This window comes from Dipodomys spectabilis, unplaced genomic scaffold (genome assembly GCF_019054845.1).
Source record: "Dipodomys spectabilis isolate Male_0828 unplaced genomic scaffold, ASM1905484v1 ptg000107l, whole genome shotgun sequence".
NCBI classification, from domain to species: Eukaryota; Metazoa; Chordata; class Mammalia; order Rodentia; family Heteromyidae; genus Dipodomys; species Dipodomys spectabilis.
In genome coordinates, this window is record NW_024870784.1 from 5,441,569 (window position 1) to 5,458,502 (window position 16,934).

The window sequence follows — 16,934 nt, forward strand, 5'->3', positions numbered from 1 at the left end:
CCTCAGGCCAAAGTAACACATCATAACATTATAAAAATTCAACCTAGTCAACATCTTTTCATGGAAACATTTAGAATATTTAAGAAAAAAGAATGTCTACCTTAAAATGACTATTTTGTGACCGGTTTTTGCGTACTGACATGACTGGTGGTATGGCTGGTGTAAAATCCATGGTGAGTCAACCCTTCCTCCCTCAAACCTTTTTTCAAAGTGGCTAGAGGTGGGACTTTGCCCGCTGTCATGCAGCACTCACAAAGCAAGCTGTGTGTTATCTACCAGTGATCTCACCCTTTCTAAGCTAGGGTCCCACAGGTGGAAGAGGCTCTGGAGAAACTGGTGGAACCTTTGCTGTGTAGTGCGGAGGTGTCAACACTGCAGGCTCACCTGGTCCAAACACGGGAAGTTCAGTGAACCTGGATTGCCCTTCACCATCTTAGTCACACCCAACTTCCAACTTTGGGGGAGGGGCTGAGAAAAGTCCAATCAACCTAGCTCATCACAATGCATTTTTCTTTCTTTGAAAGCAATTCATGTTAAATTGGTTAAAAAGCCATTCTTATAGGTCTCAAGAGTTGTAATGATGACTCTGTTTCATAAAAGTATGTGTTGAGAGACTTTATATCTTTTTTTTTTTTTTTTGGGTCCGGTCATGGGGCCTGAACTCTGGGCCTGGGCGCTGTCCCTCAGCTCTTCAGCTCAAGGCTAGCGCTCTTACCACTTGAGCCATAGCGCCACTTCCGGCTTTTTTCTTTTTGCTTATGTGGTGCTGGGGAATCGAACCCAGGGCCTCAGGCATGCAAGGCAAGCACTCTACCACTGAGCCACCTTCCCAGCCCCGACTTTATATTCTTCTAATTAGCTTTTTTAAAAGGAACATCTCAGCTGGGCTCCGGAGGCTCATGCCTATAATCCTACCTACTCAGGAGGCTGAGATCTGAGGATAGCTGTTCAAAACCAGCTCAGGCAGGTAAATCCATGAGACTCATCTTCAATTAATCACAGAAAAGGCTGGACTTGGGGCTATGACTCAAGTGGTAGTGCTAAGCCTTCAGCAAAGGAAGCTCAGGGACAGCACCCAGGCCCCAGGACTAGCAAAAAACATCTCCACATTACAAAATGTAGGCAGGATAAAGTATCAGCAGTAAACCCTGGGTTTTCAGTCTCCTTGTTACTTCACTATTGGCTGACAATTCACAAAATGCCCTTTTCACGCCTTACAGACATGTAGTCTGCCTGCAGGGAGAACTCACCACCAAAACAAGAGCAAAGGAGCAGAGACAGAGACAAGTGACAAGAAGTGTAACTACACCCCACACACCCTCTTATCTCAGAGTTGGGTTTTTTTTTTTTAAGTCTTTGGCTTAAGATGACAGCTGCCTTTATTGTAACTGGCTGCAAACTGGTTCATGAATGAGTGAGAACATTAGACACCTCCATCCCCTGGCATCCTGGGGGCTCTGGGTTCCACCCACAGCTCTGCAAAACCTCACACACATTTTTAAACAATCCTACACAGGGGCCAGCTACAGTAGTTCACACCTCTAAGTTGGGAGGCAGAGATCCAGAGGACTGTGACTCTAGACCAGCCCCAGGCCAAAAGTTACAGAGGCCCCTATCTCAACCAATAAGCAGGGCATGGTGGCATATGCCTGTGATCCAACTACACAGAAGGCTGTGGATAATAACATGACCACAGTCTAAGGGCCACCACAGAGAGAGAAGAGAGGGAAGAGTAGGGGGAGGGAGAGACAGACAGAGAGACAGAGGAGACCGAGAGAGAGAGGAGAGGGAAAGAGAGAGAGAGAGAGAGGGAGAGGGAGAGAGGGAGGGAGGGAGGGAGAGAGGGAGGGAGAGAGAACTGGTAGAGCACTTTGCCTAATAAGCTGGAAGCTCTGTTGATGTACCACCAAAAAAAAAGGGGGGGGGGGGACAACTTACGTTGAAGTGGAAAATGAGTAATTTTGCCTTTGTGATGGGACCCTGTAAGATACTGTTAGGATCCTGCAGGTGAACTAAATGTGCTGCTACAGCCCAAGGTCTGGCCCATGTATTAAAAATTAAAGATTCCTTCAACTTTCAACCACATTTTAATCAAAAGAAGTAACGGGGAAGCTGCTAGAGTCCATATAGCCTGGAGCTGATCTTGTTTCTGTTAGTCAGTAAATTACCTTCTCATTAGCAGCCCAAATTCTCATTATTAATAGATAGAACACACTTACCTTAAAGTTGATTTAAACTTTAAATTATAACCAGGAAGTATACTGAAGCACTGGTAATTAAATCCAACGAATCTATCATCTTGCCATAGTTGGGAAAGATAGCCTGCAGTCATTTACCTTTAGCCAGAGACGATGACTGAAGATTTCTAGGGTCCAATACTGTGAACCCACCGGCCCCCCACCTGACATCAAATCCAGAAAAGGGTGAGGGGACCCCAACTCAAATTTGGTATTTTCCCACTAAATTAATCTATTAGAGAACAACTTTTGCAGATTACACAAAAGACTTGGTTAAAAAAAATCCCAAATTTGAAACTCCCCAGGTATACTTAACAACCTTCTATTTTAAGAGCTTCTAAAACTTACTTAAAATGTAAGAAAAGGCAACACAATCCCCAGCGTTCCAGTCTTTACTCCCCTATCCTCTCCATGAAATTCATCATTTGGCTGTACAAGTGAGATTAACATTTGCATTCTAGTTTTCTCCACACTGTCCCATTTTCTTCCTTGTTTTGACTAGTTTTATTTGGTTTTGTCTTTATGGTTCCAAATACCAGCATATGGTATCAAACCACAACTTCATAGGGTTTCTACTTTATCATGTTCTGGTACCTAACAGCAAGAGTTGGGGGAGGGGCAATAACTTAAACAGCAATACTAGGTGCAAAGCACTTCACAATGCTCTGCAGGAATAATGAACTACAATTTCTCTCCAATGGGACACCTGTGAGGCACCTGATAAAGTACACATAATGACTTTCTACTAATGACAAGATTGGAGCTGGTTATTTCAGCTATAAAAAGACAAAACACAAAACCAGTGTCTAGCAATTCAAAATATTTAAGAACCAACTTGAGAGTGGAAAACAAACACCACTGCATGCCCCATCACCAATGCTTTTGCAATCTGCTGACACAAACGTTTCTCTCATTTCCTTCAGCTGACATAATCAATCAACTTGTACTGATAAGATTCAAATCTTTTTTTTTTTTTTTTGGCCAGTCCTAGGGCTTGAACTCAGGGCCTGAGCACTGTCCCTGAGCTTTTTCACTCAAGTTTAAACTCTCTACCACTTGCACCACAATTACACTTGCAGCTATTTTTGCTGGTTAATCAGAGACTAGAGTCTCACTGACTTTCCTACCCATGCTGGCTTCGAACCAAGACCCTCATATCTCAACCTCCTGAGATCCTAGGATTATAAGCGTGAGCCGAGGATAACCAGACCAATTTAATCTTGTAATATTATATAATAAAGATAAGTTCTGTGTTGATTGCTCTGTAGGGGGAAAGGAAGAGTTTAATAAGAGGTACTAGCAATGAATGCAGTGTGTACCCAATTTCCTCATGAAGAATTTTTACTTAGGGTTAGCTATTCATACAAAGAACACATGTATATCTTAACTTTTGGACAGTGATACCCTCAATATTCTTATGGGTTTGTTGAATAGCTTCCTATTTCCACTTGCACCTCTAGGTTTTGAAATGCCTTTTCTCAAAGCACCTTCTTCAATTTTCTTATTGAAAATCAATTACCTCTTCAGGCACAACTATACTATGCAGAAGAAAGCTCTACATTATGAAAACTTAGAAGATGAGCCTAACAACTTCAAGTATTACATGAGAAATTATGTGACCTGAGATTTTTTCCACTTTAAGAAACAGAATGACAACCCTAGGAATTATCTGAAAATGGGACAAATGTTCCTTTTATTCATACAGAAGTCACTACACATTGTTAGAACACTCTGTTAAATAAATAGGAGGTGGGGTAAAAGATACTTTTCAAACCTCATCTTTTAAATGTTCAAAATCTCTTTTTCTTAATACGCTTGGTAAAATTAATCTTTCAAAGGAAGTAAACATCACATCTGAATACTTCAAAACCTTTTTTTTAAAGAAAGACATAACTGAATAAAATCATAGATTTTGGACATACAGCCAGAATGGAAAATAAAGTCATTTTTCATAAACACCATTAAATGACTTCAAGTGCAACAGAAAGCAATAGCACTTATTTCTGGACCAGCTCACATTCACTTTGTTAACCCTTTGTCTTTTTCTCAAGAAGAGCCCACACTGATCCTAAACATTAAAGTGCATTTGTGCACGAAGTCCCTGCTTAACTCAAGTCAGTAGAAAGAAGTCAAACATGTGCTAGTGCTCAATGTAAACATTTCAACTAGTATTTATTAATTGTCCTTAATGGTATTTAGGAGTGTGTCACATCTTCAAACTTCAGGAATAGCACCATAACAAAACAACACAAAAAACATAAAATGCTTTTCTCCATACGCATTTAACTTTACTTCTCAAGTTGAGAGGCCATCATGGCCAACCACACTTTTAAAGTCACCAGACCCATTCTTGCTTTCTGATGAAACCAAAACGCTGCTTCTATACACAAAGGTCTAACCATTTTGGACAAAAAGAAAAATCAGTAACTGATTGAGCAGCCAACCAGCTAACTCCATACAAAGACTGAACAGTTCTCCCATAAAGCCCAAATTGTCCAAGGTTTTATAAAAGAATTTACATACTAACGGATGAGTGTACTTTGTATTTTCTAATGGGTTTTTGGTACTTTTTGTAGATGATGGTAAACATGGAGTTATAACCCTGAGAACAGATATAATCAGAGAGAACTTAAGAAGACCTTAAATAAATTAATGGCTCTGATAACTAAACTATATTAGTTCTTAAAATTAGGGATATAGAAGGCATCCTATGTATTTTTTAGGTCAACGAAGACAACTGTCCTGAATCAGTCTGTCTACTAGATACTTAACAGGAGCTCAAAGAAGAAAAGCATCAGAGCTTTAACTTTGTGGTGGGACAGAGTATCTCTAAACCACTAGATGAGAGGCAAGTACTTAGCCTATCTCTGTTGGCAATGTCCAAATACCTGCCCACTTCCCTTGCATTGGCACAGAAAGACTAAGTCCCTGCTATTATGTCAAGTGGAACAGATAACTACTATGAAGGATGCTTAAAAACACTCTCTAACACTGACACCACAGTCAAGTGATTCTGCTTGTCTGCCACCTCAAGGAAACACAGGAGAAAGGGTTAATTCTGCTTAAAACCAAACACAACTAAGTCCAACAAATAACTTAAAGGTATAGATGTTCTTATCTACCAAATATGTAAACCATTCAGGGACAAATGTTAGGAATGGCCACCTATACTGTTTAGAGTTGAAAAGCCCATCAAGTGAAAATGTTTGGCTCAAAAATAAGTGTACTATGGTACATGGGATGATGTGATAAAGTTTCACTTCAAATGGATGAGAGTGTCTTACTTATTTGGATGAGATAGCATAAATAAAAACGCATTTTGTCACCTAAAGCAAAGGTTGCTTAGAATTGCACCTGGCAGCAATGAAGCTCAAAGAGATGAAGAAAAGACATTTAACTATTCTCCTATCTAGGTAAGATTTGCAATTGCACTCTTTAACAAAATTCCTCTCTACAATTTTAATACAAAGGGAGAAATCTACATATAACTTAAATAATTTTAGCCCTGTACACTCTATTAAAGAACATACTTCCTCTAAACCTAAGGCACACAAACTCCTCTATTTCAGAGTAAAATTATGGAAGAGCAAGATTTTGGTTAAACCCCTTACAATGGAAAACTAGGAGATCTTTGACAAAAGAAAAATTATGTAACATTTTGTTAGTCTACAATCTAAAAGAAAATGCTGACTATCCCCTGGCCTTAGAGTTTAAAATATGCACTCAAAACATTACAATAATTTACCAGCATTTATAAATTCAAGTTTATAAAATAAAAGTGATCACATGTCCCTTATAAAACAAAAAGAGCCAACAGCATTTGGAAAGAAACTTAGAAACCACTTCAATGAAAATGACCAAATCTAGTATAATGCATTCTACTCAAGTAGACAAGGAAAGGGGGAAAAGTGGTAGGTACCTGGCCTGCTAATCATGGCTGCACTTCCATGATTATTACGTCAGTATACACACATGTATGAAGAATTTGTAAACATAGGTCACATGAAATTGTTCACCTACTGTATAGGATGGGGGTTAGAAGCTACCAGCTCTGCAGTAACTCAGGAAAAAAAAAACAAAAAAACACTGCAGGACACTTGCTACCAGGACGTAATGCTCTCTGGTCTCTAGTGTTTAACTCTTCCTATATGTAGTCAAATACTGTCAAAGTAGATCTGCCCCCAAAACGAAGCATATTTTGGCACCTGTACTGAACGCTGCTACAAAAACCAGCAAGTGCAAATAAAAATAACAGTCATGATTTAGTCACATTCATAACTTTTCATAGAAAAATATAAATATATTCCCTGAATTGTAAGACAAACTAATGTTATTATCAGCCAGCTTTCGCCATACTCTCCAGTCCGTCTCCTCTTAAGTGACCTGGCTCCCTCAAGGTCATGAGGTGCACTCCTTCAGCTCTAGCACATTCTCTAAGCTTCTGTCATCATCCCCATCGTGGTACCTCACGGTCCGTCTACCCTGATTTCTCGTTTTTATTTTTGAGCGACGAAGAACTCTCTTAGACTTTGCACAATCCAACTCCTCCCAGTCGTCATCATCCACACTCAGCCTAGGACGTTTGCTTTGTCTCTGCCGTCTCACAGTTTTAGATGTGTTACTTGTAAAACCTTTACCTTTTCTAACTACTTTTGCTTTTCCTTTTGTTTTCCTCCTTTTGGTTTTTGTGTTATCGGTGCAATCAACCTCTGAGTCAACAATGGAATCCGCGTCGGATGACGTGGGGCTGGTGTTGGGTCTGCACTTTGAACTCCCAGTTCGTTCAGACACGTTCACATCTTCTAACTCAGAATGCAATCTTTTCCTTTTGACTTCCCCTACTGCCGCTGTCTGTGGATTGTGGACCGCAGTCCTCTTTCTGAAAGGAGCCTTTCCATAGGTTCTGAGTCTTCTGCCATTCCACCTGCGGAGCCCATAGTTCAGTTCTTCTTCGAAGTTATTCTCTACAGGAGCTTTTGTTGACTCAGAAGGAAAGCTACTACCCTCACTCCCTGAAGCATGGCTTTTGGAGTCTGCTTCTGAAAACCCAACAGAAGAACCTTTTGTTTTACAATGTACAATTGTGTTGTGAGAACGGTCATGCCTGCTTTTAGGCACTGAATCTGGAACACCTTCAGAATCCGAGTCTCCATCTACGGTGTGTCCAACACTCTTTGTGCTGCCTTCAGAGTCAGGCTCTGGGGGCTGACCACCACATGCAGACTGTTCACTGGGCACTTCACAGTCCACAGCATTCTCATCCTCACTCAGTGCCTTCTTAGCTGTGGTACAAGCAAAACGTAGGGGCTTTTTCCTTGTCCTTCTAGGATACACATTTTCTAGACCAGCACCGTCTGTGCTGCTCACAAGTTGCCCCTTGCTGGCAGCCACAGTGGAGCTGCTTCGCGTAATCCTTAGAGAACCTGTCTTGGCTTTTGAGGATTTCTTAGTTGCCTTTGAACTGCTCTCTGAGCCCCTGGGGCAGAATCTTTTCCTGGAAACCTTTCTGCTTTGTTCATCATCTTGTGGTGTCAAATCTAAAAATTAATAAGTATTCTTTTAAATTTTGGTAAGGTAGTAATTACTTCTAAAACAACAGTTAATGTTCAACCTTTGAAATGATTTAAATAAATATATTAAGTCCACACCACTCACTCTGAGTTTTCCAACCTCTAAACTATTGCCAGCAGCAACACCCACGCTCATAAAGCTTTTCATGAACCCAGAAAAAATGTCTGCGACTGTGCTAAAGAATACCAACGAATCCCTAATTCTCCATCACTTTTCTTTTTTTTTTTTTTGGGGGGGGGGGAGTTGGGGGATGCCATTTCTGGGGCTTGAACTCAGGACCTGGGAATTGTCCCTGAGCTTCTTTTGCTCAAGGCTAGCACTCTACCACTTGAGTCACACCACCACTTCCGGCTACATGCAAGCTAGGAAGGCACTCTACCACTAAGCCACCTTCCTCGCCCTCCACCATACTTTTAAGACCACAGTTCAATCACAATGCTTTGTTCTTCCATTTCACTGTTTTCGTGCTTTTTGAAGCCAATCCCCATTACTAGTAGTATGATCTTAACTCAACCACTACTTCATCACTGTGCTGTGGAGTTAAGAGACAGCCTTGGGGCTGGGAAGGTGGCTCAGTGGGAGAGCGCTTGCCTTGCATACCTGAGGCCCTGGGTTCAATTCCTTAGCACCACATAAGCAAAAAGAAAAAAGCCAAAAGTGGTGCTGTGGCTCAAGTGGTAGAGCGCTAGTCTTGAGCTGAAGAGCTGAGGGACAGTGCCATGCCCAGAGTTCAGGCCCCGTGACCAGACCCAAAAAAAAAAAAAGAGAGAGAGAGAGAGACAGCCTCATAAACACCACAAAGTACTTAGACACTTCCTGTAGAAACAGCTGCTGGCAGCCAGGTGATAGTAGCTCACACATGTAATCTTAGCTACTTAGAAGGCTAAGATCTGAAGAATGCAGTTGTAAACCAGCCCAGGCAGGTCCATGAGACTCATCCCCAACTAATTACTAAATAACCATTAGCAGAGCTTGCAGCTTGAGTAGTACAGTGCTAGCCTTGAGCAAAAAAGCTCAGGGACAGTGCCAAGGCCCCGAGAGTTCAAGCCCCAAGACTTGCACACATACAAAAAGAAAGTGAAAAAAGAAAAAAAAAAGAGCTACTGTGATGCCCTTCCTTACATTTAGCCAGTCCACCTTGCTTGGGAACAAGCTGCCACAGGTGGCTGGTGTGGGTGGGTGCTTACCTTCTGCTGTCCTGTCGGCTAACAAGTGATGGAGAAGACATGCAGCTGGCAATGTTTGCCATGGGAAAAAGCATTGATGAGCAGCAGAAAGAGAATAGTATATTAAATTAGTGAACCAAGGAAAATATGTTTAATTACCTTTCTTAAAACTATGTGGTTTTCCTTTTGTTTTGCTGTCATCTGATTCTACATCAGTTTCAGATACATGATCCAAGAAAGACTGAGGCACTGCAGCAGACTCACACTTCAAGTTCCCTGAAACTGGGCTCATTTCCAGTTTGTGACATCTAGCATCTTCTCTATGTTGTTCTTCTGAGTCTTCTGAATCACTCAAGATTTTTGCCTTCTTAAAGATATTCACATTCTTGCGAAACACACTGTCTCCTGGCTCAGATTCAGCTTCCTCTGAGAGACACTCTGTCTGAGTTTTCTGCTCAGATGTTGAAGGACGAGCAATTCTGTTGTGTCCACTGTCTGAATCATGACTTCTAGACTCTTCCTCAGAAGACTCTATTTCAGGAAATTTTGTTTTACAAGTTGCCTGAGTATAGGACTTAAAGCCATTAGCCTGCCAATTCTTCCGGGCTACCCGTAAATCGCTTTCTGACTCTGAATCTCCGTTTTCAGATTCACTGACAGTATTGTGGGGAGCATGACAACTGGACACCAGCAATGGCTTGTTTTCATCTTTTCGATCTTCTTCAATTTCTGACTTTAGACTCTGATCATCTTCAGAATTGTATAGCAACTTCTTCCGAGCTACTGCAGAAGCATTGCGATGAGGAAGCTTCCGTCCAGAGCAGGACTCGTCAGAGCTGGAATTTTCTTCTACATCACTCATTAGCTTTAGCTTACTGGCAGCCACAGCAGCACACTTGCGCAGGACTTTACGGTTACTTCCAGCTTTGGCTTTTAGAATTTCACCAGTCTGTAGTGAATTGTTATCAGAATCACTTGAATAGACTCTCTTTCGAGCAGCTTTTCTGCCACATCCATTTTCTAAAGAAATGGAACCTAGGGAAAAGATAACAATAAATTAGACAGGTTTTCTTTTTTTCTTCTTTTTTTGGCCAGTCCTGGGGCTTAAACTCTGGGCCTGGACGCTGTCCCTGAACTTCTTTTACTCAAGGCTAGTGCTCTACCACTTGAGCCACAGCACCACACTTCTGACATTTTTTTTCTGAGTAGTTTATTGTAGAGAAGAGTCTCACAGACTTTCCTGCCCGGGCTGGCTTCGAACCACAATCCTCAGATCTCAGCCTCCTGAGTAGCTAGGATTACAGGCATGAGCCACTGGAACCTAGCTTAACCTAGCTTAGACTTTCAACTTTTTTTCCCTTAAGAAAGTACCATGTTCTGTAGCTCTCTCCAGGCCAAGATGGACTCAAACAAACCCTCCCCTCAGCCATTAGACATTTTCTCAATGCTCTTTTTTTTATGATTTTCTTTACTTTTTAATGACAAAATCGAGTTCCTTTCCAAATTTAGTCTAATACACAGCTGGTCGCACATAGATGTTACACGCCCTGCCCACTGGCATGGGAGTCTCTTACCAGTTTTTCTTTGAGCAGCTCTAGTTCTGGTCACCCTGAAACTGCTGCCTCTTGACAGCCCACTGCGCAAAGAATCATGAGCTCTTGAACTCACTTTGCTTTCCTCGGAACTATCAGAAGCTGAAGAGGATGAAGAGGTAGCTAAGGAATCTTCTGTTTCACTTTCTAGGAAAAAATAAAATGACAGCTATTTCTAATATTCTCCTACCTGTACACCAAACTGTATTTCTCGCTTAGAGATTGCTCCTATCCACTCCACACCTGCCTTCAGACTCTTTCTTCGCACATCATTACTCAATTGGCTTATCTTCCTAAAAGAGACAGTTACTGGACAAGGGGCCCAGTATTAAGTAGCCATCTGTAGCAAGGTTAGGCAAGGCTCTGAAATGTGGGTGCAATCTCTATCTGTTAACCCACTCTTTTTCATGTATCCCAAAAGAAGTCTTCCCATGAGCATCATTTCGTTCCATGCTTTTTCTCCCTGCTTACCTAATCCAGGTCCCCATTTCAACCACTCTGTCACAAATGTTTGGTCATGTTACTCTATAAATACACACAGAGTTCTATCAGCTTGTCTGACTATCTCCATAGCAGATTCCTATAACTCACTCTCATTCCAAATTTTTATTTGCAGGTATATTTTTCAATACCATGTAATGAAATATTGGATGAGAGACATACAATAAGCATTAAGTTAAAACAGTAAATCAATAATCACAAGTCACCAAAACCACTCCAGGCAAGGCAAATCTACATAAGCACCACAGCCTTACTTACACAGGTTGATACAGAGTTAGCTTCAGCTATAGTTACCCACTAAACTATAACTGTGTCAACAAAACCTGAAACTTAACAAGACTATCAACACTCTTTTTAAGATGACATGCAAGTTGCAACAAATATTAATATTTTTAAATGCTGAAGGATGCAAATTTCCATAAAACGTAGTTACACCATTTGCCAAACACCGTTCTTATCAAACATAGTTCTAATGGGTCTGTGTTATTTTTGTCTCTTTGTGAAGCCCTATGCTCTTGCAGTGTAGTGCCAAGGCCGTGTTTCATTTTGTTTCCATCCCCACCGTAACGGCACTACTACGGTGTATTTTCAATAGCTAAAAACAATGTTCTGCTGCTTACCAGAGAGCACAGAGCCACTTCTTAGGGTAACAGGTCTATTTCTCCTTATTCCTTCTGATGATGCAGCAGAGTCGGAAGAGTCACCAGAAGACATGGCTCCTGAAGACAATCCAGCACTTGCCTCACAGCTTCCAGGATGAGCTGCCCTACTTGAGGTCAACTGGAGAGGAGAATCTGCCAACTCAGGAATTACTTTTGTCTGAGATTTTAACCGCTTCTGCTTGATATTTCTGAGTAAGGTATGAATAAAAAAATAGTATTTATTAAAACAAATGAACTGGTTCAGAGAGTCAGTAGATAAGTGTTTTTTTCACTAATCTGAGGATACTTTCATGATGAAGATATTAAGACATACTATCAATATCGTTCTAATATGGATTACTATCTTTCCTTTCTCTTCTTTTGGCATATTTCTATTCAAATTTAAAGTAATGAATAAATAACCCAAGTACCAAATACATGCTGAACACTTTAGAATCATAACCAGGGATATAGCAAAACTTCATCTCAAAAATAACCAAGGGCTGGAGAAGTGGCTCAAAACTGCTGGCCTAGCAAATCTGAGGCCTTGAGTTCAATTCCCTGTACTACCTCCAACTTCCCTCCAAAGAAAACACAGAAAACTACAGAACTGAGAACATTGCTCAAGTAGTAGACACCTTATCTGCCTAGGCCCTACGTTCAATCACCACCAGTTCTGCAAAATAAATAGAGATAAACAGAGAGAAAGATGGGGGAAGGAAAAAGTAAGAAAGGGTAAAGAGAGGGGAGGGGTTCTCAAACCTAGGAAGTGCAGTGCTATACACACATCATCTCTCCATTCCCCCACCCTCTCTCTTATATTCCCAGGACTCAAAAGGTTTGAGAATTAGCAGTTTGAGATCTTCATTTAAAAGCTGACTGCAGGTAGTTCCACAGGGCCAACAGCACAGGCCAGGACAGCTGCATTAAGCTGAATTCACCAAGAATTCAGCCAAAATTTAAAAGACAGACTTAGGACATGAGGAAAACGGAAATGTTTGCTGTGAGACTCACTCAAAAGTTCATGTAAAGTTTTCTGACCTCAGATATCCAAGAAGCTAAGCTCAAAAATAAGAACTAAAATCAAGTTGGAGTGGAAGGGTAAAACAAAAACTTCAGTGGTTGAACAGAGCAAGGAGAGACAGGCAATGCACTCAAGAAAGAACTAAAAGCAGAAGCACTGTCACTGAGGAAAAGGGATCAGAAGCAGTTTAATAGTACACTAACAGCAAATACCACTGACAGCTCTTAAGACAACCCAGATGTCAGACTTGGTTTTAAAACTGCAGACATTAAAATCAGTTATTAGAAAAATTTTCAAAGAACTAAAGGAAACTACATTTACAGAACTAAAAAAATAAAAATAAAAAAGACTCATCAAAAAGAGAATATAAACAGAGATCCACCCAAATGTCATTCCAAAGTTGAAAAGGGCGATAAATGAAACAAGCAGTTAAATCCAGTAGTGGATCTTGGCTGGCAGAAGATTTGGTGATTTTCAAGATTATCCAAACATGTATAAACACTTTAAGAGCCCCTAAAGGATTCCTACTTGGGATATGAAAGTGATATTTAAAGATATAATGGCTGAAAAAAATCTCTCACATTTCATGAAAACTGTTAGACATCAACAAAACTAGACAAATTCCAAGTAGGATACACACCACACATACTCAGTGCACGCACATGCATGCATGCGCACGCGCACACACTCACACACACACACACACACAGAGCTCCAAACCTATACCCACCATGATCAGCAAACAGTACAAGGATAAAAATCATGAAATAGGCAAGGGAAAAACAACTCATATACACAAGAGAGGGAACCTCAGATCAGTAGCAAATTTCTCTTCAGAAACAGTAAGACAAAACATTAAAAATGCTGGCAGGCAAAGTGACATATCCATTTTTTTTTCTTTTGTTAGTCATGGGGCTTGAACTCTGGGCCTGAGTGCTGTCCCTCAGCTCTTCAGCTCAAGGCAAGTGCTCTATCACCTGAGCCACAGTGCCACTTCGGGTTTTCTGGTGGTTTATTGGAGATAGAGTTTCACGGACTTTCCTGCCCAGGCTGGCTTTGAACCATGATGCTCAGGTCTCAGTCTCCTGAGTAGCTAGGATTACAGGCTTAAGTCACCAGAACCCGGCCAACATGTACAATTTTTATATGCAGCAAAAGGATTCTTCAATAAGAAGACAAAAGAATTCACTGCTAGCATGTCTTCCTTATAAGCAATTTTAAAAGAACTCTTTAAGCAAGAAAAAGGGGATACCAGAGGATCACTCAAATAAAAACTTTTATAACTGAGAAAGGCAAATTCAAGTACAAGTCTCAAAAGTAACAGGATTTTTATTCTTAAGAGATAGCTACACAAAACATGTCATATAAAGATGGGATCCAGCTGGGTGCCAGGTCACACTCATAATCCTACCTACTCAGGGGCTGAGATCTGAGGATGGCAGTTTGAAGGCAGCTTGGGTAGAAAAGTCCATGAGACTCTTATCTCCAATAAACTACTCAGAAAAGGCCAGAGGAGCACTGTGGCTCAAATGGTAGAGCACTAGCCTTGAATACCAAGAGGCTCGGGGACAGTGACCAGGCCCTGAGTTCAAGCCCAAGAATTGGCAGGAAAAAAAGATGTGATCCATAGGACAACTGTAAAATAAGGCAGAAGAGGGGAGCTAAAGTTTCTATATGTATTGGGGGACAAAAAGTATTAACTGGAAACAGTGCTGAGAACAGAGATGAACAAGGAAACCCCACCTCAGGTATACTTCATATTCATAACATACATGGAAACAAACTCCAATCACACAACTTCCACATTCCAACACTTCAGAGTACTGAAAATTTGGTATTAACGTAAGCTGTATAGTAAACGAAAACAGAATATAAATACAAAATTACTGATAAATTTCTTAGGACTAATCTTCACTTGTATAAGGTACATTATAGCTAATAAACACTTGCCCTCCCAGAGTTAGATGCTCAAAAGATCACAGAGTAATTGTTTTACTCTATATTAACAAGCCATTTCTCGGTTGTACTGTCAAAACTCATAGAATTTGCAAACGTTGTGGACCATAATAATGACAATTTGTCTTGTGAAGGTTAAAGTTTGTGACTTTAACTAATTATCATCCCACAATACTGTAAAATTTGTGAAATTTAGGTAATCAAGCTCAATAAAAAATTATTTTTAAGCCGGGCGCCAGTGGCTCACACTTGTAACCTTAGCTAACTCAGGAGGCTGAGATCTGAGGATCACAGTTCAAAGCCAGCCCGAGCAGGAAAGTCCGTGAAACTCTTATCTCCAATAACCACCAGAAAACTGGAAATGGCGCTGTAGCTAGCATGCTACCACTTGAGGTGAAGAGTTGAGGGACAGCACTCAGGCCCAGAGTTGAAGACCGTATGTATGTATGTATGTATGTATGTATATGTGTGTGTATATATACATATAGCCATTTCTTATGCAAAAGACAAATATTTTATTAAATCTATGATTTCATAAAGGTCTAATAAGCATTTAACTGCTCTACATTGACAGAACTGCTTTCAAACTTTAAGAAGCTGTTACTATGGGGCTGGGAATGTGGCTTAGTGGTAAGAGGGCTTGCCTAGCATGCATGAAGCCCTGGGTTCAATTCCTCAGTACCACATAAACAGAAAAGGCCAGAAGTGGCGCTGTCGCCCAAATGGTGGAGAGTGCTAGCCTTGAGCAAAAGAAGCTCAGGGATAGTGCCCAGGCCCAGAATTCAAGCCCCAGGACTGATCAAAAAAAAGAAAGAAAAGGAAAAAAGAATCTGCTACTAGGTTTTTCTTTTTAATATATAGTGTTCTAAAAACATCAAGAACTTGTAGCATAATCAAAGTAGTATAATGACCTTAAAGTAAAAAGGACTGTCTAGGAAGCAAGGCATAAGCAATATACCTGACACGTTGATTGGCCTGTATGACACCATTATAATTTTGGCTTTTCTTGAATCTCTGGCTTCGTCGAAGTTTTTCATTGAATTTTTGACCGATTTTAAAATCAGAGGAGATCTTCTTCATTTTTTCCTCAAATAAGGCAGACAATCGCAAGGTCATACTATAGATCTGCAGAGACACAGGAATAAAACAAGAATTAAGGAAAAAAATCTTTCACAGTACTCTATTTAGAGTAACTGATATGATCTGCAATATATCCTATCACCATTTTCCTATTTCCAGCCCTCTCCTTCAATGACATCTGTGAAGAAATAGGACATTTCAAACACATAGCTTTCTGATGATAGAGAAAGCCATTTTAAATCAAATAGCTCCATAAGATCTAGAATCCAAGACTTGAGTCTACATGTTAATAGATCTTACTCTCTTTTCTACTTTCTCATATCTGCATGTCTAAGCCAAAGAATGAATGTCTCCTAAAGCTCTTCTGGAAGTTACTTGGTTTTAAAGCTGTTATTGGCAGCAAAAGAGCAGCAACTGTTTGAGCCTGGGGAACAAAAGCACATTTCTACCATCTGTGTTTGCAACTTGACTATGCTGCCAAATATGAGTAAGTCTCTACATGTGAACTACAGAGATGCAGCACAACCAATATAAGAAAATACATCCCACTCCCTAACCCTTTCCTCAACGAAGCAGCAATAGATCCACAGTATGACAGAGGAGGTAAGATGGATTGGAGTACAGTATAAATGTGTGTGGAGATATAACTGTGAAATACCTCTCCATATAACTGATATAAGCTTATGTGTCTGTGATTTTATGTTTTTTACTTGGACAATTTTTGGGGGGAGAGGGGTCCGGTCATGGGGCCTGAACTCTGGGCCTGGGCGATGTCCCTCAGCTCTTCAGCTCAAGGCTAGTGCTCTACCACTTGAGCCACAGTGCCACTTCCGCCCTTAATTAAATCTAGATTTAGTAATATAGTAGTCTGACATTATATAGTGAAGCCAAATGAACTTAGGGCAAAATTATCCATCAGCAGAGTCACTGACTGATGACTGAAGTGACTGAAGACACTATCAAATAAATATTTCACATTGACTGTTTTTTTTTTTTAAATCATGTAGCATATACATTGGCCATAAGGCTGTGTTGATTATGAAAACTGAGGATATACTACAAGCACTTTTGGTTATTTACCACACATGTTAAAAATTATCCCGCATATAAATAATGTTTAATAAGAACGGAGCAATGTGCTGTCTAAACTTTTTTTTAATGGTACT

General features: G+C 40.5%; 1 protein-coding gene across 2 annotated transcripts in view; it reads right to left on the bottom strand.

Annotated features, from left to right (window-relative positions):
* Brwd1 (bromodomain and WD repeat domain containing 1) overlaps nucleotides 1–16,934 on the bottom strand; it is a 99,625-nt gene that overhangs the window by 4,271 nt on the left and 78,420 nt on the right. The window contains exons 37-41 of one of the 2 annotated variants that reach the window (XM_042687230.1): nucleotides 15,647–15,813; nucleotides 11,688–11,917; nucleotides 10,549–10,713; nucleotides 9,134–10,009; nucleotides 6,875–7,774 (exon numbers count right to left, since the gene is read on the bottom strand). In XM_042687230.1, coding sequence (XP_042543164.1) covers nucleotides 6,875–7,774; nucleotides 9,134–10,009; nucleotides 10,549–10,713; nucleotides 11,688–11,917; nucleotides 15,647–15,813 — 2,338 coding nt within the window. Of the gene's footprint in view, nucleotides 1–3,902; nucleotides 7,775–9,133; nucleotides 10,010–10,548; nucleotides 10,714–11,687; nucleotides 11,918–15,646; nucleotides 15,814–16,934 lie in introns of those variants that run through there. The other variant, XM_042687231.1, reaches the window with a different exon arrangement.